Source organism: Lichenostomus cassidix, chromosome Z, assembly GCF_008360975.1.
Source record: "Lichenostomus cassidix isolate B80296 chromosome Z, HeHo_3.0, whole genome shotgun sequence".
NCBI classification, from domain to species: domain Eukaryota; kingdom Metazoa; phylum Chordata; class Aves; order Passeriformes; family Meliphagidae; genus Lichenostomus; species Lichenostomus cassidix.
The window spans coordinates 53,615,132-53,636,338 of NC_139511.1; the positions used below are offsets into that span (position 1 = coordinate 53,615,132).

The 21,207-nt window shown below is 39.4% G+C and overlaps 1 protein-coding gene across 10 annotated transcripts in view; it reads right to left on the minus strand.

Annotated features, from left to right (window-relative positions):
• The window catches only part of MAST4 (microtubule associated serine/threonine kinase family member 4), a 232,727-nt gene that overhangs the window by 68,262 nt on the left and 143,258 nt on the right, over positions 1-21,207 (minus strand). For 7 of the 10 annotated variants that reach the window (XM_085042887.1, XM_085042884.1, XM_085042893.1 and 4 more), the window contains 4 exons: positions 20,312-20,400; positions 4,667-4,736; positions 1,596-1,616; positions 792-870 (listed from right to left, as the gene is read on the minus strand). In XM_085042887.1, the coding sequence (XP_084899013.1) occupies positions 792-870; positions 1,596-1,616; positions 4,667-4,736; positions 20,312-20,400 (259 nt within the window). The remainder of the gene's footprint in view (positions 1-791; positions 871-1,595; positions 1,617-4,666; positions 4,737-20,311; positions 20,401-21,207) is intronic. The other 3 variants (XM_085042888.1, XM_085042885.1, XM_085042892.1) reach the window with 1 other exon arrangement.

Genomic DNA, 21,207 nt, shown 5'->3' on the forward strand with positions numbered 1-21,207 from the left:
GAACTGAGTTGAGGTGCTGAACACCTTTTCTGTGTAAAGCATCTTCTCTTTTGTAACTTTTGTTATTAATATTGCTGCCATTATTTCTTATTCCTTAGCATTTCTTATTCCTTAGCTCCTGGTTTTCAGTACACTGTTATCTCACCCGACAGTCTCTGCCTTTATCCCTCTCTCACCAGAGTGGGATTGGGGTAATGGGGAAAGCTTCTTTGGAGTTTAATTCTCAGCTGTTTTTTTAAACCACCACAATCACATCAAAACAGTTGGTCCAGAGGTAAAAGTTAGTAAATTAGACTTATGCTATTACGTGTTCCAAAGGATTCTTCTATTCTGATTACAGCCATCTAAAATGCTAGGTAGGTGTCTAACCTACTATCACGCACTAATGTCTCACAATTGCCAAAGGAAAAGGCAAACGTGTGATTAATCCCACCCTAAGACAGCAGTCTAACCCAGGACAGATGAATCATGTCACAGACAGTTTCTCTTTCTTCTTGTTATCAAAGCAGCCTCACTTAAGACTTGATACCTAACACCATATGGCTAAAATAAAGCAGATCAAAAGCGGGCAGTTAAACATTATTCACTGCCAGAAAGTATCTCTAAACAAAGTACATATTGCATAAAGTTTTCTTTTACTTCAGTGAAGTAAAGCAGTTTCCTATCACATTAGTTCCAAGTCTATCAATGATAACACCACCTGCATTGTCCTCTCGTAAGAGAAGCATGCTACATTTGAGAAGCTAAAGCATGCAAAAGATATCTATGAGCGCAGCAAAATGGATACTCACAGAAACAGTTGAGCTGGGTGTATTTGTACCATAGCCAGAAGAAGGGAGAGAAGCCAAAGACCAGCGGCGACCATCAGTCCTGAAAGTTATGGAATGGAGGTTAGTCAAAGGAACTCTGCAGAATCCTAATGCAGAAACATCTGCGCAAGTATTACTGTGTAAAACTGCATTCCAAAGGCATGATACAAACAGGGGGTTTAATAAACAGTATACTTTCACGGGGACCACAATAAACAAGCATTCACCAGGAAAGAGTTAGGCTTACAGATTACTTTTATTGTGTTTTTCTAGTTAAGAATCTGTGAGATGAAACAACCACAAAGTGAATGAACAGCTTCACAGAATTGATGTCTAACTAATACACACAGAAAGGGACCACAGGAAGTTCACAATTTTTAGGTGCGTCAGATGAAAATTAATGAGAAGCAAATTAAAAAATTTGTGAACAAATGCAAAACACAACGCTCTGAGCCACAGAATAACCATTACAGTTTGCTTGATATACAAGGGTAGTGCATTCTTCAGTGGCATCGGTACAGGACAGCAGCAAACTAGCAGGCTAATGATCAGGTAAAACCAAACCCGTTCAATGTTATATATGCAAATCAGGAAAAACAAAAGAAAAAAATCATGCTCACTCAGAATAAAAAAAATAAATATACAAATTATAACCAAAACACAATTTATGTTCTTTACTCTCGGAGGTGATCTACACAAAGACAACACGAACTTGAATGTTCGAAGTGTTAAACTAAAAACCAACTATGAGAGAAGTGTTTGGATTTTTGAAAAGGTAGAATTTACCTGTCATTTCGATGCCCATGACTGCAGTTGAATTGAATCAAACATGTTTAAAAAAGTGCAAAATAATATATAAATAACAAAACAGGACAAGTTTTTATTATCAAACAGTATGAGAGTGGTGAAAGGAGAATTAAAGATGTGTTTTACTGCTAGTACAAAGATCATCTCTCAAGTCTGACTAACACAAAAAGTGTAATTCTGAAGAAATGAAGACTAATTGAAGTGTAATTTTGAAGGACTTAAGTCATGTCAAATCAGGAATCCTAAACCTGTTGATGCAGAGGTTTAAGAGGTTCCTTCCTTCAAGCTAAATGTCTAAATAGCCCATACTTCTATCCAATATATCCATTTATTCATCCACAAAGTACAATCAAAGCCCTGGGACTTTGTATACATAAAGTCTGAGAAAAGAAACTCAGTACATTGTTAGTATTAAAACATGAAAAGCACATGTGCTAGAGACTGCTGATGGTATCAAATACTGAACTCTGGAAAAAACTTCTAACACTGCCATAATCTCGTTCTTAATTCATTCCTTTCCCTTCTCCTCTTCACTCAGGTATGTAACAGATACCTCCAGACGAATGCACCATTCCAAAAGTAGTTTTGTCCTCATTTTGCTTAGCTGTGCAAGCTAAAGATGTTCACAGTTGAAACAAGAACGTAGGACAGTATTTAAACATGGGTGTGACCCATGTATCCTGAATCTGTGAGAGATAAAGTACTTCCTTATTGAGTAAGTCCTAGTGAACAGGGTTCCTGCATCACACAGGGAGGATGGGGACAGGCTATCACACGAAGTTACGTAGGAGGCAAGGGTGGGAGAACAGGATGCATCCATAAGGGATTATGGGAAAAACAGGGGTGCAAGCCCCTACAGCATTTTCCTCTGGACTCGGATACACCACTTGTCTCTGTCCTAGAGTATGGTTTTACTCACTTCCCAGCAGCTCTGGAAAGCAGAGTCCGTCACCTACACAAGGGATTGTAGATGCTGGACTTGTATGTACCGCAGAAGTGGTGACTTCCAGAGGCACAGGCTATTCCTGGGCACTCACACCCCACCAGGTATGGACAGAGGAAGGTGACCCTCCAGCTTGGTTCCAAGGAGCTGGGGAAGGCTGCCTCCAGCCCTGTTCATTGGCTGGTCCACAGAAGAGGGCCACCTCCCCAACACAGCTCCCTTTGCTGTGGCCACTGCACAGCACGGCTAGCACCTGATGAGAAGTGGCTACACTGGAAAGCAGCTTCCCAGGAGGCTTCAAACTATTTCCTTTGCCTCTCTCTCCCTTCCTCACATTTTCCCAGCTTTCTGGTATCCCCACTGACAGGGTGGCAGTGGATGAAAAAGGAGTATCTTATACACCTCTACCACCTTGCCCCGATCCTTCAACCTGCTCTATCATACACACACAGAGACTTGTCCTTCCCTTCCTTTGTCTATCCATTAAATTTAGAAAATGTAACAGAAAATGCATAAAGTCAGAAGTCTGCTCTCATTTTCCACACATTTTACTATGAAAATTCATCCTATCACTGGGTATGTGAAAACAACCACAACAGACATACCAAATTAGTAAGAAAAATTTACATTAATGCAGTTTTAAACTTCATTGTCATCAATAATTTTCAATATAAACACAGAACAAAACCAGTCCTCTCATGAAATTGCACTAAATGTTCTCTGAATCTCACTGAAATGGCAAGGTATTTTTAAATCAGAGAAATTTCTTTCAGTTAGAGAATCTATTTAGAGCTCATTACAGGGCTCTAGAGAGGTCAAAATCCAAATGAAACATTGGTAAACAAATCCTTTTTTTCATTAAGTCTGAATTTTAAAGTTTGAAAAAGTATAATGTTTTAAACTTTCTGTTGATTATGGGTGGGGAAGGAAAACTATTTCCTGACTGCTGTATTTCTAAGCAATGCTTGCTCGATCCTTCACATCTGCTTTTTCCATTATAACTTATTTCTGGATTTAATGCATCTTTCTAAAAATATGCTCACAAACAAATGTAAGCTCCGAAGAGGTAGCATCCCTGACAAAAGGGAAACTATCAAGAGGAAGTAGATTTGAAAGAAATACTCAGCTTTTTTAAGGTGTTGATTAAAAAAGTATTATCACAAGCTATTAAAAAGATTGACAAGATCTTCTATCACAGATGAATTTGATTCAGATTAAAAAAATACACAAGTACTCATCCCTTCACATCTTTAAAAAAAAATTAAGCCATTTCCTTGCACTTATTTTTGAGAACTTGTGTGTGCTACTTTACTGGTCTCCCAAAATAAAGTAACTGAGAGGCAATTTATATCTCACTGCAAACCTAACAGCTACATGCCTGACACTATACAAGCATTCCGATTTCATTTTTTGTATATAAACTGCCTACCTTCACAGACTCAAGAGTTAATGAACATACTATCTGAAGGAGGCTGACAAGGTGTTATGTGATAGGGAACCATACTGGCAAGAACAGGCAGTCTCCCATGACATGCTATCAACTTTGGTTATGGTTCATTTAATAATAATTTATTGCATAGATTCACTTTAGATCTTCAACAATTCTATTAACATTAATTAATGCTCACAACACTCCTGTGACAATGTTGATTGTCTCAGTGGTACAGATAGTGAAACAGGTCAAGGACATGTATTTGAGGTATGGTAATGGTACTGCTGCTGTCAGTAAAATCACACCCTGAACTCAGGACCTCTGGTAGTGTGGTCTTACAAAGAATGCGCTTCTTACATTGTTTAAAAAAAAATGTAAGAAGAACACTTCAAGTAGTTAAAAATTTCCCCACATCTCAGCAGATAATAAGTTAATGTCTGAAAGGATTTATTACAATTAAGTAATTAATCTATTTTTTTTAAATTCAAAAAGATTCACTCACATTGCATCACACATTTGGTAATTTGCTGCTGCTGACGTTTACACAAGTGAGCTAATACATATTATTCTAAGTGATAGACCTGACAGATGTATTTGTAATCATCTTTTGTATCTGGGTCCAACAACATTTCCTCTATGCAAAATGTGTGTTGAGCACTACAAACAACATCTTACCTTCGTGCAAAAGAAAAGTGGGCTGAGGCACTGGGAGAGAAATTCCTAGGGCTATCTTGAGGACTGTTTCCTGTTGGAGATAATACACAAAAAATTTATTATTAGAGTGCGGGCTGAGAAGAACCTACTAAAACACATTCAGACATATTAATCCATGCATTTCCAGCAGGTTAGAAACAAATTTCAGAATCTCCTCCCTCATAGTCTCTCTGAAAATAAACTCTGAAACAGAATCTCATTCCAACTCATGTTTCATTTGTACTGCATTTTAGTGACTGGATTTTATAACTCATAGAGACCTGTTCATTAAGCCTTTTAATTTGAAACTTCTCAAAATAATTTGATAATTATCTTTAGAGAAACAAACCAGTACACTATCTTGAAAGATCATGTTTTTAGCGTCAGAAAAAAGGCTATTTTTAAAAAATTATACAGAACATGGAAAGATAGATCAAACAGATTTAGTCCTTACACAAAGTCTCTACAGCATTTCCACAGGAGCTTTATCACAATTTTTTTTCATTGCTCATTTTTTTTCTATCTCCAAAACAAGCAAACAAAACACACTGAACTGAATTTTTTACCCTTAACTGCACTTTGTGAACTTTAGGGTCTGTTACTGCTTCCTACAAGAACACCCAACCTCCCGTGGACCATCATGGGCGCAGAAAGATAGCAGCTGCTGGGAGCTGCTCCTGCCACCTCTGCCCCATAGCCCCTACTGCCGGAGGAGAAACAGTATTTGAAGAAAGAATAAAGATGACCCCTAAAAAAACCCCCCAAAACCTACAAAATACAAGAACCCACCAAACAACCAGGCACACACAAAAACTCCTAAACCCTAAATCACCAAAATAAACAAAAATTCCCCCAAAAAAACTCAACAAACCCCCACAAAAAGCCAAAAGGATCCAATTTAAAGTAGCACTGGCATACATCTACCAATCAATCTTTCCTTAAACTTTTCTTTAAAATTACTGTAGCAGCAGTACATTAAAAAAAAAAAAAGTAATATATTTGTTGTAGAATTTTATTTTTGGACATAAATCATACTGCAACAAAAGCAATTTACAGAAAAACAGCTCCTATGTACCCAGCTAGAAACAACATGGAATTTTTGAGGAGAAAATTACTACCTATGTGTGAAAAGGCCAGAACAATAGATTGAGTCCTTAAAGGGCTTCAAGTGGCCTTGACTTCTATTCAAATGTTTGAATTAACTTTGAATTTATGACAGAGATGCCCATAACCGATCCCATTCATTCTATATGAGAAAGCCTAATTGTCCAGTGATTAGGTAGCAAACACAGAGATTAACACACACCCTCACACCACCCCCCATTTTCCAGTCTAGAAGCAGATGCAAGATGCTTTTTGAGCTGTACTTAAATCACATCTTTGCAGCTGCTCTTCCCACTGCCCCAAGAGACATGGATTCCACTCTCACTGGCCAATACCCCCAAGCTTTTCTTGCCCATTTATCTATCATGGCAGCATTACATCCTTTCTACATTCTCTCCGTCCCCTCAAGACCCCAGCTTCTTCAGTATGCTTCAGACACTTCTGAGGTCTTCAATTATTTCAAGGTGGCAAGGGTTTTCTTTCCCTGAAGGGGGTTGGAGCAGAGGGATTCTGAAGCCACAGATTTTAATCTTTACTTGGGGACCAACAAAAATTTTGTTCTTATCCTGCATGAACTGTAAACACGAAGTGACTGAGAGCAACAGTTCATTTAATTTAACTGCTAACCGGATTAATTTTGCTGCTACCAGAGCTTATTTTAATAAAGATAAGCTAAAAAAATAATATGTGACATTGCGCAGATAAAACATGGTCACAAACTTTACCTGCTGCACTAGAAGAATATCAACTGTAATCTGGAGCATGTTGTGGACTTAGATAAGTAGAAAAGATTAAGAACCTACCTTGAACTCTGGCAGAAGAGCACAGAATTAGGCTTAACATAGTGAGATAGAAACTGCTTTTGACAGGAAACAGTTTTACAAATCAGAACATGGGACTTTGTAAACCAATTCCTTTCTTTTGATAGCTAAAGTTATATGGATATAAACATGTTTTTAACACACATCAACAACATGTCCTTACTGTCCACAAGTTAAAATATATGCAAAAACTTCACATGGAAGAAAAAAGTATGGTTAAATAACACAGCAATTTTACAGTTATTGCAGTGGATTTGGATTTGTGGAGACACAATGCTACAAACTGTGTTGCTAGAATCAACAAAGATCACTTCCTTACAGACAAAACCTGAAGAAGTCAAAGTCTTACTCAGGAAGAGCATCAGATCCTGTTATTAGGAAAATCAACTTGCAAGCATTACTTTCAATAGCAAACTAGCTTTTAAAATAACAAGACTGGTGACGCCATACACATAATACCTGGATACTAAATCCTGAAGGTTTATCTAGAAGTCATAAGAACTCAGACAAGCCTAGAAACAAAAAATGAAAATACAAACCCCTAATGACGGGAGAAACAGCTACTGCTATTACAGGTTTAAGGTGTGGTGTGCCAGAAGAGCAAGACAGGTTGGAAGCAGAGTCCTATATGTGACCTTCATCCATTACAGCATTCATCCACCCATCCATCTGCAAGTCAATACCTAGGAGACTTTCAAATAAAACCCAGTGCCAGTTAATTCTCTGTCCATATGCGCAGTGCTTGCTTGTGAGTCAAATCCCACTGTTCTTTGGGATCTGCTTGTGTTGTATGTTTTAGTCCTACAGTATCTCTATGTGACTGAGATTAATATCCATGTTTCTGATCTGGTAAAGAAACTGGACTGGTGGTCAGGCATTAGGTAATTAACTCAAGCATCCTCTGGGAGACACAATGAATAGGCAATCAACATACCAAACAATACTCTGCCTCATGACAACACAGAGGGTAGCTCTTCTTGCAAGCACCTATTGTTAAGAAGACTGTATCAAGACTAATTTCACTGTAATTCTTTTGCAAGTAGTTTCAAGAAATCCTATGGTTTTGCCATAAAAGGAAGATGTTTCAAATCTTTTAAAAAAGCATTTTACAGACACTGTGTATTATTAATGTATTTTTAATAGCTGTCTACTTGCAAAATAAAGAGTTTCAGATGCAATGACTTTCTGTTAGTACTGAGGGAATACTAGATTAATGATAATTGTTACCCCAAATTCCTGATGGATCAAAGACAAATCCAGTTTCAAGTTTTCTAAGATGTACCACAGTAAATCAGCACCACACTAATAAAATATAACAATGCATCATACGTTCCTCTTTGTCAGTTTACATGGTGATGAACCCAGACTGTGAACTGAACAATACACAAGAAGACATTAACCACCTGCAGTTACAGGTCTGCCTTTCTTACCATAACAAACAGCATCAGTCAGCAGAACATACAGCTGGGCAGTAGAATAATTTTGAATACTTTTGCAGGTGCTTTCCACAGAGGCTTACTCATGTGAGGAGCTCAGGCTATTTAAAAATCTGGATTAACTATCTCTTAAACTAGCAAACGGCTTTCTCCAGCTATGGCAAGGAAGATTCGTATGCTCTTTAAATCCATTTGCAAGAAAACTCTGCATGTTCTGACCGTTATTTAAATACTGGCAGGGCTATGTTTTAATGAGATTTAATTCCTATCTGCATGTAATTTATCACTTAGATTTTCTTCTCCTATCCCTAAACTAGTATAAGATCACTTGAAATTTCCATAACCATTTTACATCAACCAAAAGCAAGACTAAATAAGAAGTTTTATTTTAGCAAAACTGTTCTTATAATTCTACATGTGACAGCAGTCAAAGTAATTGATATACTGTAATATTTTTCTTTCTGTAACGACCAGTTTTCTTTTAAAATCTGGTATTCAGAACCCTGCTTTATACCCCAGCTTTTAGCACTTGTATACTTCCCCACATAAACACACTAAGAGGCCTCAATTATTTACAAATATAGTCTTTCTTTTCCTTAAAATATATGGTGCAAACAGCTTTGTTCATTACTATGCTTCAATGTTGCTAGCTGAAGTACACCTCTCAGATAGAATTATCTGATGCGAGCAGTTAAGTCCTGACATAGTGAGAGCACAGTATGAGCAGCCAGCATTCTACCACTGTCCACCTAAAAATCTCACCACAAGCCTGAAAGACTCTAGAAAAAGGATTACAAGTGGAAGCAAAACCTTCTTGACCTTTAATTTTGCTTCAGGCAAAGGCATCCTGTAATCCCATTGCGAGGACTAAAAAGACTGATGCCCCGAGACACTTTAGGGTGCCTGTGTGTTGAGGGAAGGGGCAGGTTGTGCCTTGCCCTGCTCTGCACACCCCAGCCCCCTAGAGCCTGCATCCCAACAGAGCTGCCAATCACCAGCACAGCGGAGGCAATTAGCCCAACTCCTCAGTGGCCAAATGACCACAAGTTCCACCCGGAGGGGGGGCAAGAGCTGGGGTATTTAAGGCCGAGCACAAGGTACTACACCCTACCTCCTCAGGGAAGTTCTACCTGAACTCCACCAGAACCCAGGAGTTAGCAGCTATATGCGGGCTCTTCTATATCTCTTCTGTCTTTCCCTCTTTCTCCTTCTTATAATTATCTCTTCTCAGAATTTCTGAATAAATTAAAATCAAACAGGCTTAGTGTTTACTAAGTTGAATGGGCCAAGTCAACGCTTGGAGAAGTGTTTTATGCTGACTGAATGTTACTACAGTAAAACTTTTGCCCAAGTTCTTTGATTTTCTAAAGTTGCCAGTGAAGTTCTTTCTGTTGTTTTGACCTCTTGAATATCAGTATTTCTCCCATGCATCCAATTCGGAGTACATGAACAACTGTAAACCCTTTTCAAAACCTCATTGAGCAAGTTGTTTGGGGCCTTACATTTTAAATGGAGTGGTTGGCACAATATTCCTGGGTTGACAAAGAGGTACATTTTGGAGGTAACTGTTCATCACAGAATAAAAGAAAAGTTAATTTTTGGTCCTAAGTGACATTCTCAGGCAGAAACATAATGGGATTCTACGTAAAGCCTGATCTGTCCGGCCCTCCAGTTGTAGAGTTTGGAAATTTTTGAAGCTTGTCCTGACCCAGGCAGAGAGATGTGGCCTCAGAAAAACTGGCAAAATCTGCACCTGGTTGTAGAGAAAATTTAAACTTTGGCAAAAGAAGGGGAAAAAAAAAATCATCCTAAGGGACAAGGCCTGGTATCCACATGGGTGGAGGCTGAACTCAGAAAGAAATACGTAGGGGACCAGCAACAGAAAGAGCTGACTGAGTTGCACATTGCCTTGTAGGCTGAAACAATGGCTGGCCTCAAGATGGAGCAACAATTGATAGCCCAAAAAAAGATAGTGAAAAACCGGAGAAACGAGTTAAACAACTGTGCAAAGCCAAGGAGCTTTGGAGTTGCAAATTAAAACTGCTAAGGTAGGTGTGGAGAATAAAACAGGGTCTTCAAGCCTGGGGGTAGAGTTGGCCTTCCATGTGACAAAACATGATGCCACTCCCCTCAGCCCTTGGGAGGAATTTGATGCAGCAGAGCCAAACCTCTCCTCTCCAAATCCTAAACTCTGCCCACCTGTAAAAAACAAGAGGTGGAGAGAAAGGCGGGGCTCCCTGAGCACGATGTCACTGATGTCTCCTCTCTCCACGTCCTGGAGGAGGGGTTTGATTCAGCAAAGCCAACTCACTCTGCCCCTCACCCAAGCTCTGCCCACTGGCAAAGATGGAATTTCCTCAACAGGCAGCAAAGCCAAGCTAAAGATACCTGTTTCTAGAACAGAACTGGTTAAGCTGCAAGGGAAAATGAGCAATTGTTCCAAAGGAAATGAAAGAGAGAATGTTTTGAAAATTGCACTAATTGGGGAGGGGGGGGGGAAGTGAAATAAAGCTTTCCAAGCAACCTGTTGTATGAAAAGTTTGGACCTGCTGGACAGGGGAGACCTTCTCCCTCTGCTCAGTCCAATGTGTGCTAAGATTATTGGGAGTGTGGGACACAGCAGTCTTGCAAACAATGCATGACAAACAGCAGGTCTTCTCCCATGTTATTGTTATTTATTGCAAAATTTAGGGATCAAGATCAAGAAAACAAACTCTTGGTGCCAGCTCCAAAGAGTGAGCTGGGAGTGTGGCAAATTCAAATATCCTAAAAAGCTCACTGTAAGTAAATGGAAATTCAGTTTCCGTTCATTTGCAATGATGTTTTGCAAACCGCTGCTACGCTGCTTCCTTCCAGCTCTATATCCACCCCGGCAGTGGACACTGAGCCTTGCCTACCACTAAAGTCTGGAGGTGGAACTGCTGCTGCTGGAGAAACCATAACCTTTTGACAAAGAATACTTCTATCATTGTGCAAGTTTGTTGTTTTACTTTCACTAATAACTCAATGTTCAAGAATGTCCTCACTAGCCAGAAGACTGGGTGTATGTCCAGAAGTGGAATAAAGAGCTGCTTAAGCAGAAGTGGAAAGGACTTTTGACTACCGACACGGCTCTGAGACCTAGAGCCAGAGACTCCAACATTACATGGCAAAAGTCAGCTCTGGACCAAGAGGAACTGTATTGGACAACAGAGTAAATAGTAAATCTGCTGCAGATGAACCTGCAACAAAATCCTAAACTCTATAATGAAATACATTAAATGGTTTATAATTTTTCATTCTTTATCTTTCATTTTCTAAATGCTTTTATCTTGACAGGTTTTAAGATACTTACGTTCATATATGTTTATGTAAGTTTGTTGCCAGCAGTATTTTAAAATGTTTGTATTTTCTTCCTGGTTGCCACAATGGGTGGAAAAGATTACTGCCTCAATTTAGTTTTGGGAGCTCACATAGGATTTCATATGGTTACGGAATCAAATGTGTACCTCTTCCTATCTTCTCAGGGCAAAACATGAAATTACTATACCAAGAGAAGTGTGCATAGTAACTGTAAGCAATGTGTAAAGCATCACTGTGCAGAAGAAGGGGTTGTTTAACTGTTGGTGGTCCCTGGAAGGAGGGAGAAATGGGCTGACAGAGGAACTCAAGTAGTACCTGGAAAGTCTTCTCCAGCTGCAGGTGAAAACAGCATAAGTGGTTAAGAAAAGAAGAATGATTCTGGGTTTGAGGACCGCTGTAGGATTTGTAAAGTTGAAAAGGTCCCTGGGTAATATGATATGCTGAGGAGGTTGGAATATCCCTGGTTTTGTTGTATCTTTGACTCCCACCTGAGAGGCAATCCAGACTATTAGGCAGTAGAATTTTTATGGAATGTAATTTTCTCATGGTGCCCACTGACCCTACCCTCGTTCCCTGGGTAGAGGTTCTGGGGATCCCTCTGAAATCTGGTTAGCGGGAGGGATAAGAGTGGTAATCTGAGACATGTATGTTTGTCTGGGTTGTGCTGATACCTGGACTGTAAGACCACAGACTCCAAAAGGCAAGACGGCCTAACTGTTGATCCTTAGAGTTTGTACAAGGAGCGCAGTGCATTGCACTATCAATAAGCAATAAACAAATAGAAAAATTCCAAAACTGAACTCAGCATGCTACAAGTGAACTCACTCAGCTTAGAAGTCCAGTAAATATCAAAAATAGTTTTATAGTTTTATAAAACTGTCTAACATTCAAGAACGTTAAACCTCATCAAAAACAGTGATGTCTCAAGAAAGACACAAAGGAAATCACTGACCATTCTACTGGACTCTTTGGTCACTGCAACTGAAAGACTAGTTCATGCACTCTCTCCTGATGGGCGGATCCTGGTTTGCATCTCACCTTGCCTAAATTTTAGAGCCTCATGGGGTGGGGGGTTATAGCCTGACTACAAGTATTTTAACTATACTTACGCTTTTGACTACTGTGATAGCAATTGCCTGTTATATGAATGCCTGTATACTCTCCTCTTCCTTCCTTTCTGCTCTGTCTGGGAGTTTAGGTTCCCATTGCTGGCATGAGAGGAAAGGTACCACTACTATGGTCCCAGTCAATGTCTCGAGCCACAGGGCGGTTGTGAGAGACTGGAAAGACTGATGTCTCGAGACATTTTGGGGTGCCTGTGTGTTGAGGAAATGGGCAGGGTGGGCCTTGTCCTGCCCTGCACACCCCAGCACCCTAGAGCCTGTATCCCAGCCCAAAAGAGCTGCCAATCACTGGCACAGTGGAGGCAATGCCCCACACTCCACCTCTGGAGTCCCTAGCCCATTTGTAAATTTATTCAATCCCATAGAAAAAGTCAGGTTCATCCCTGCCATACTTAGCAGATGATTCTTTACTCCTCATGTTCCAGTATATATGCCCAGCATGTGTTTATGTGTTTCTCTTCCCATTCTATGAAGGAAAAAAAAAAGAAAACGCAACTCTGACTGGCTTAGATGACAGTACCATCTTCCAGTCTTCCTGTTGCTAAGGAAAGCAAGTAACACTTTCTGTCTTATGCAGAAATCTCCCACAGTCTATCTCACCAGCCCTTCTTCCCACATGATCCCACCTGAACATATATGACCATAAATGTATGCAGTATTCCAGAGGAAATCTAACCAGGACATTGTACAGTGGCATGAAATCTTCCCAAATTAAATTGAAAATTACTTCCTTTGTACATCTTCGGAGATTTCATTTTCAAAGCTGCACTAGACTGGTCCTTGCAAACATCATCTTATCCAGAAAATGCAGTCAGAGTCTTACCTAAACTCCTTATATTAGTTGAGTTCACAGTTTATCACAGACATTTCTGTTATAGATTCTCCAGCACAAAATGCTGTATATTGCAATATAATTTCATACTTTTTTATTCCAGTCCTTTAGATCATTCACTCACTTCATCACAATGCTATTTCATACTGGATGTCTTCCAAATTTGTATCAGCTACAGTAATTTTATGCCAATGTCACTTATGAGAAGAATAAAAAGGTTTGGCCTCAAAAACAAAACGTGAGGACTCTGCTGATAACCTCGACTCCTACTTTGTAGTATTCCTCATTTTAGCAGAAGCCCTGTCTTTATTCCTTTTATCCCCTTTAACAACTTCCTACTTATCTTAGAATTCTTGTCCTAGTCATCTCAGTGGCACCACAAAGGATATTATTAAAATACAGACAAAAAGAATTGACAGCATTGCTCCTAACAGCTAAATCTTGCTCCTTCAGCAGACACAATTAAAAAGCACCACGTGTGACTATTAATCATGAGGGGTTAGTATCACCCACATGAACAAGCTCCTGTGACTACTGAGGTGGGGACACCTGAATGCCCTGACTTGCTGAGATTATAATCATTCACTTTGCAGGCTGGGTGGTGCAGATGACCTGCCTACATGGCATCAGGCAGTCAGTTAGAAAAGTCCATTAATGCCTGAGCACCAGGTACCATCCAAGCTAATGCTGCAACTCTTAAGTTTCCCACAATTCTCAATGCATTCAACAGCTCATAGGAAAATTAAAAGTACTTTTCAGCAGGTTTAAAAGCTTCCAGCCCAAATATTAAAGGCAAAGGATGTCTGGACAACTAACCTAAGACAGTTGCTAATAATTATGAAATTACCACAGAAATTACCTGGCATGTTTTCTATTTTTGCAAGAAACAGAAAAGCTTTATGTAGTGAAAGCTGATACTGTGTGATCTTTACACATGTGCATGAGGCACAGTGAGAGACTGGCTGCAAACTGAAGTCTGACTTTCCAGACACAAACTGCCTCTGCAAGTAGCTACAGATCCTGCATAGAGAAAAATGGGATCACATATATTGTATTAGTAATTAACATACATAACAGAGATATTTAGTATCTGCTGTACATATTGTCTTTTTCCTGTCACTTTTATGATCCTCAGTCTCAGATCTTCTCTGTGTGCTCCCAAGCCTTGGACTACTTACTGCTCCAGTAACTCCTTACTGTAGCCCAGGAGCTTTTAAGGTCGCTGTTGCTTACAAACAAATCTGCCCCTTCTCCAACAGGTGCTAATTATGCACTACTTGCACTCTGCACAGTTTATTTACTTCATCAGTGTGGTGCTGTCTCACTGCCTCTCCTTCCCATCCTACATGAATCTGACTGGGATGGTAAGGCTAACAGTTAAAAAATTACATGTAAGTATTCAGTATTTGTCCAGATCAGCTTGCATCTATAAAGATTAACAACAAACTCCTATGTAGGAACAATGCAGAGCAAACAATGAAAACTGAGGGGTAGCAGGCAATTTCCCTGAGATATTTCCCTGAGAGATCTCTGTATGGCTTTCTCATATGGGTCTATTATTATTATTACTGTAAACCTGGGCCACTGGTACTCCTCAAATAACATCTATCTAAACTAGAGAACAGCTGGTGCCTCCAGCTATGACTGCATCTGGGAGCAAAACAGAACTACAACAAAGAACATTGGTATAAAGTGCACCTTGAATAAGTATGATTACATTCAAGATGCTCTTCCTCTAAAATAGAGCAATCCTATTAACATCCAATCTGTTTTGGCTAACTCAAATACAGTTTATTATTAAATACCTGAGCTACCTGAGATCTTCAGGAGATCTGAAGTAATGGCACATCATTTCCAAAGGTACAAACCTCTAAATGATTGCTCTGCAGATATTACAGATGAAAACATTCTTGAGCAAAGCCACAGATACTTGCAAGAGTGCTGATGCAGTGCTCTCTAAGAGGTTTCCACCTTGAGATTCTGCAACACGCCTTCACTCACTTTGCCACATTTGACACAGAGGATTCATAGCACTTTTCTGCCCTCAGAGATGGAAGGTCTTGGGGGAAAAAAACACAAGTAGCTTAAACTAGTCATCCCATTAAAAGCCATCTCAAGTATGACATAGACACAGAGGTAACTATGTATGTATTTTGCTTGCTCTCAAGAAGCAATTAATTAATGCCAACAGGAAATGTTGGGGAATCCAAGGGTGTTCTCAAAAGGAATGAAAATACTTCAGATGCCTCTGGGGCAAAGAATTACCAATCAATGCCAACAATCACACTAGAAATATACACAAAGCCCAGGACAACAGTAAAGACTATCAAGATAGTAACTAAATAAATTGATCCTGGGTGGATTTTCACGAATGTGACAATATTGACTCCATTCAACTTGAATAGTCTGGAGTAAAGGGTATACCGATTTTGGCTGGGATGGAATTTTCTTCTTAGTTATGGGCACAGTGCTGTGTTTTGGATTCAGCATGAAATTAATGTGGGTAGCACACTGATGATTTAGTTGTTGCTGAGCAGTGCTTCCCCTAAGTCAAGGATTTTTCAGTGTCTCATTCCCTGGCAGGGAGCACAGGCACAAGACACTGAGAGGGAGCACAGCCAGGAGAGCTGACCTGAGCAGGCCAAAGGGATGTTCCAAACCAGAGAACATCATGCCTGGGATGTAAACTGTGGGGAGCTGGCCAGGAGGGGCTGGTTACTGCTGAGGGGCTGGCCAGGAGGGGCTGGACATTGGTGAGCAGCTGGTTAGTGATTGCACTGTGCATCACTTGTTTCTTTTGGGTATTATACCCCAATCTCTCCTTGTCATTAAAATTATCGTTGTTATTATTATCTTCAGTAGTAAAATTGTAATTACTTTGTTTTGTTTCAGTTATTAAACTGTTCTAATCTCAACTCACTAGTTTTACTTTTCAGTTTTTACTAATTTTTCTTCCTGTTTTAGGGGGATGGTGTGAGCGGGGAGCAGCTGCAAGGTACTTAGCTGTTACTGCAGGTCTTTATCCCTTTGTTGGGCTTTAACCCCAGCTGGCAAGTAAGATGGCACAAACATTAAACACCTAGTCTATTTAAATAAAAGCAATTAATGGAACTCTTTTTATTAAGTGCAACATCAGGCTCTCCCTAGAGATGGATGGAGCTCCTAAAAGGAGGGAGTTCAGTAGTGGGATCCATTACCCCAAAAAAAATGGACCTGTCAGAAAAACTATTGATGGGATGAAAGAAGCCAAAATGGTTTTAAAAAGGCATGAACAATAAGGGTCTCACATAATCTATCCATTTTTCCGTGTGAATGACTCAACCCATAACAGATGACGTCTTTCATTTTCCTGTTTCATGGATTAAGGAAAGTGCCGAACAAGGAACTTTCTACAACCAAAGGAAAGTGACTTCAGAATATGTCCAGACCTTGAAAGCAACCTAAGAGATCTCCCTGCCAATTTCTCACCTTGAAGCAAATGTGATTGTTTGTAAAACTATGTCAGAGGGTATATATGGCAGGGCAATCTGATGCCAGTCTGACATATCAAGCCCAAGGTCAGTTAAACTGCCAAGACATGAAAAGCCAGTGAAATGTAATCTTCCAGCATAAGAACAGAAATAATTGAATATCATAATTTCTGTCCTAAAATGCTATTGAGTACTATTTCCAAGCGTATTTCCAAGCAAAAACATGTTTCTAATAACATTTGAACGAGAACCACCAGACAGAATTCTACTTGACCCAGGACTCAGCTGGCTGACATGAACGTTCTGACTCTCTGTACTCAAAATAGCTCCTCTTCCTACTACAGAGGACCTGTAATACCCTACCTCTCCTTGCTCCAGAAGAGGAAAATTCTTTGTTTTAAACGGTGCCCTTGAGGACCCCAAGGAATGGGAAGGTAAGATGAAGGGCCTAGAGCCTTGTAAAGTGACCACACATCTTCACCAGTGCTTTTGACTTTACTCACAGAAGCACATTAGGCTTTTTCTAAAGCAGGAAGCAAAGTAACAAAACCAGACACAATAGAAGTAAGAGAAAAGGGGACAGAGAATAACACCCAGTGCACATATAAAGATGCTGAGAAGGTAAAGCAGGAATGAAGCAGTCAGGAAAGTTAACAGTCTGGGTTTGTCCTCTCTCCTACACCCAAAAGGACTGCTGCACAGAACTGAGTGAGAAAAGAATAATCCATCAAAAGGTGCAACATGAGGAAGCTAAATGTTTCTAGGATAGGTAAACTGAAAGAGTCCTCAATGGCTAAAGTTCCTAGCTTTTTCACCAGTTAGAGGGAGTCCTTTAAAAGGCAGATCCAAGAATAAGTATTTTCTTTTGACAGCCCAGTGACTAGAAATTGCGCAATGGTCTCACAAAGTTACATCAGCTGTTAGCAGTTGTGCAGCCTGATCCTGAGCCTGCACTCACCTGGGCAGATTGCTTGCATGAAACTGAACTCTGACAACATGCAAGAAAAACTCCTCTAGAGCAGGTGCTCTCCAATGTCCTCCATATTCTGCATAATCTCACTAGGACGTATTTGCCAAAAATGCATGTTATTACCACACTTCAGCCAATGAATAAACCTTTTTTCAGTAAATGCAAGCACTGATACTTTGCTGCACATACAGCTGGCTATGTGCTCCTCAGGGACTGGAAGCTCTTTTGTTTGCTTCTCCCTCTTCTATTGATTCCTCCTCCAAAAGCAAATGTTAGTAAGAAACATGTGAAAGTTTTAGAGGATCATCTACAGTCTCTCTGAGACTTAAAGCTTGAGGTACATGTTCCTGGTGGATGATCTGGCTGTAAAGTAGCAGGCTGTAAAGTAAAAACTTTCAATTTAAAGAACTTTTATCAGAGAAACTCAGAATCAAAAAAGACCCTAAAATCATTCTATAGTTGGACAGCAGATACCTAACAATGGTGCCAAGGAGGCCTCTCTGACTTGGAGTAATTCCTCTCAGCAAGGACTGCCAAGAAGAATAAGCCCAGCAAACTGTACAGCACACACAGTCTCCTGCCACATCCCTCTACTACACTTTGCAAGGAAACAGGCCTTCAATGCAGGCCACCACAAAAGCAGGGAGGCAACTTGAGTGTGCAGAAGCCAGTGCAGTTTAATACCTGGCAGCTCTGACAACACAGAAATACAGGATCACTATAAATCCAGCCTCTTAAGTCTGACATTACCATGGATTTATAGACATTAAAGACTTGAAACACTGAACTCCGACTGCATACATCGAGGAACGTTTGTAACTTAGGAAATTTGCATCTTTTTTTATTTGCTTCGATTAGGATGACATTCACAGGGATTTGATGTACTGACTCATCTAGGCACACTAGCCAGCTGAGCTAGGAGCCTATGGTTGTGTGAATATTTACTATAATTAGCCATTTGCAGAAGCAAGCTTGTAACAGAGCTGGCCATACACGTCAAATTTTCATCACATAGATGAGATATACTAGTGCTGCACAAGTGTCTAGCCTTCATAAGTATCCAAATAAGACAACCTACTGTATCCTGAGTAATGGGAGAAGTTGTCAAATTTCTGTAATACGTTTTTGAATACACAGTACATACTGCTGAGTTTATGGAAAAGAACCACTTGCACTTAATCTGTCTTTTTACTTATAGAATTGGTTTCCAACCTTCAGAGTCCCTTGACAACAGCTGTAACATCAGTAACATTATTTCACCTTTATTGTTTGAGAAATTAATTCAAAAAATGAAGTAACTTGCTGAAAACCCAACTCCACTGCCAGACAGGAACTTTCCAGCATTTATCAAATGCACAACATATATCTAGATCCCAGGTAACATGAGCTAGTCAGTCCATACTTACAGGTTTATTAGGCACCGTCGGCCTAAGCTTTCCATTTCCAAACAGGTAAAATAGTCACTTACAGCAGCAGAAGCACCAGAAAAAGCATTGTTATTACTTTCCTCTAGTCAGCACAGCTCAGCCAAAGACACTTTTTTAAGGTGACCACAAATCTGCTCTCCCAAATGGAAATTTCTGCATTTGGGAGACCCAAAATGGGATCCCAAACATTCCAACATTTAAATTTTCAGTTTTAAAACAGTGCACCACGTTTTACTTTGTCTCTTTTAAATGCTCTGCTGTCTTGAACTTTTCAGGAATTTTCATGTTGCCTGGATTCCTAGTTGTAACAGCTGCTTCTGAGAGTGAAAATCACCACCATATTTTCTCTAACAATGTTGCTTCCACAAGAAGACTAGAGATGCCTTAATATACTCAAAAAATTCATGTGAAACTCTGCGTCTTCTTGTTTCGCATCTGAGAGCAGTTCTCCAAACTATTCAGTGTCATTGACTACATAAGGACTAGTATGGGGCTTTCATTTTACCCTGTAGTTACAGCCAATGCACCCCCAAAAATAAAAGGGCAATAAACCTTCGTGAAAATGTGACTTGATATGCTAAAAATGTTCCTTTTCAAAAATTAGGATAATTATTATAAATAAAACATTTATTTATGGGCATTCATTCAAGCTTTAAGTGTTTCATGTGCTTTAGAAGAAAAACAAAATTATCATCAATTTATTGCCATGCAAAGTGAAGCACAGCAACCACCAGCAAATTACCCAACACTATAAACCCTGGGGAGAAAAAGTATGAGGAACAGAATGTAACACAGACTCTACTACCTTCACTATGTGGTGAGAGAAAATCTATCAGAATGCAGGGTGGGGAAATAAAAAATAACTACCCGATATTTTTGGACCACTCCTGATCATAACTCAGGATTCACGAATCTAAATGTAAAACAAAAATTTGGATGGAATGACATGCAACTTTTAGCTATTGCAAACAGTGAAAAGAACAGTAGAGTGTGTTTTCCTACAATTATATAGACAATTATAATACAATTTTCCTACAATTATATATATTATATATTAATAATAATTTTATAATAGCAGTAATAACATAGTTATAAAATCACCTGTATGAGCTGAGAGTGGTGAATGAGGCCGAGGCAGAGCTGGAGACTGGCTACTGCCCATCAAACTCTTCCTGTTACTTGTTCTACAGCTGTGGGCAAAAAGAGAGGAAAGAAGACATTAGCATCAGAAATACAGCATGTACCATGGGCGTTTTGAGATTCTGCTACTGAGTTCCTTGACTTCCCAGTTTCCTATTAAAAATCAGAGCTATTGTTGTTTTTGTAGGCACGTCCAGGAAGTCTACAATCATAATGGATAATGGCAAAAACAGAAGTTTCCGAAGAAAATGCACCATGGATACTTTTCAGGCTTGCACGTTTGCCGTTCTGTGCAACGACCAGCATTTCCCTGTAGAGTCATTTACAAAATACTCTTCTCTGACTACAGCTTATTTCTCTGCCATATGCTTTTTATAAAACATAAAAATAAATATAATGTGAAACACAGTCTCAAGTTTACAATCACCATTCAATGACTAAACCTATTTCTGTTGCAAGAACTGCAGCTTGAAATCACATGCCAGAGAGAGCAAGATTTATCAATCTGAGAATGATATAATAATTATAAATCTAACGATTGAGATAAATTTCACATCTGTGCCTTTTGTCAATGGAACAGATGATAACTAAAAAGATGAATGCATTTTTACTCATACAGTTTTCATCCGCAAAGCCACTAATTTTCCATATCACAAGATAATTACACAAGATAAAGAGTAAATTAACGCATCTATTAAACTTAGGAAAGGAGGTATTTTTCTTCAACACATCATCTAGTTCTTATGTATTTGTTGGTAGAAGCAGTTTCCTTTTTCCCTCATTCTACTATAAAGAATATTCTCACAAACATAAATCTCCTACACTCCAAACATTCACGCAGAAGGAAAATATTATCC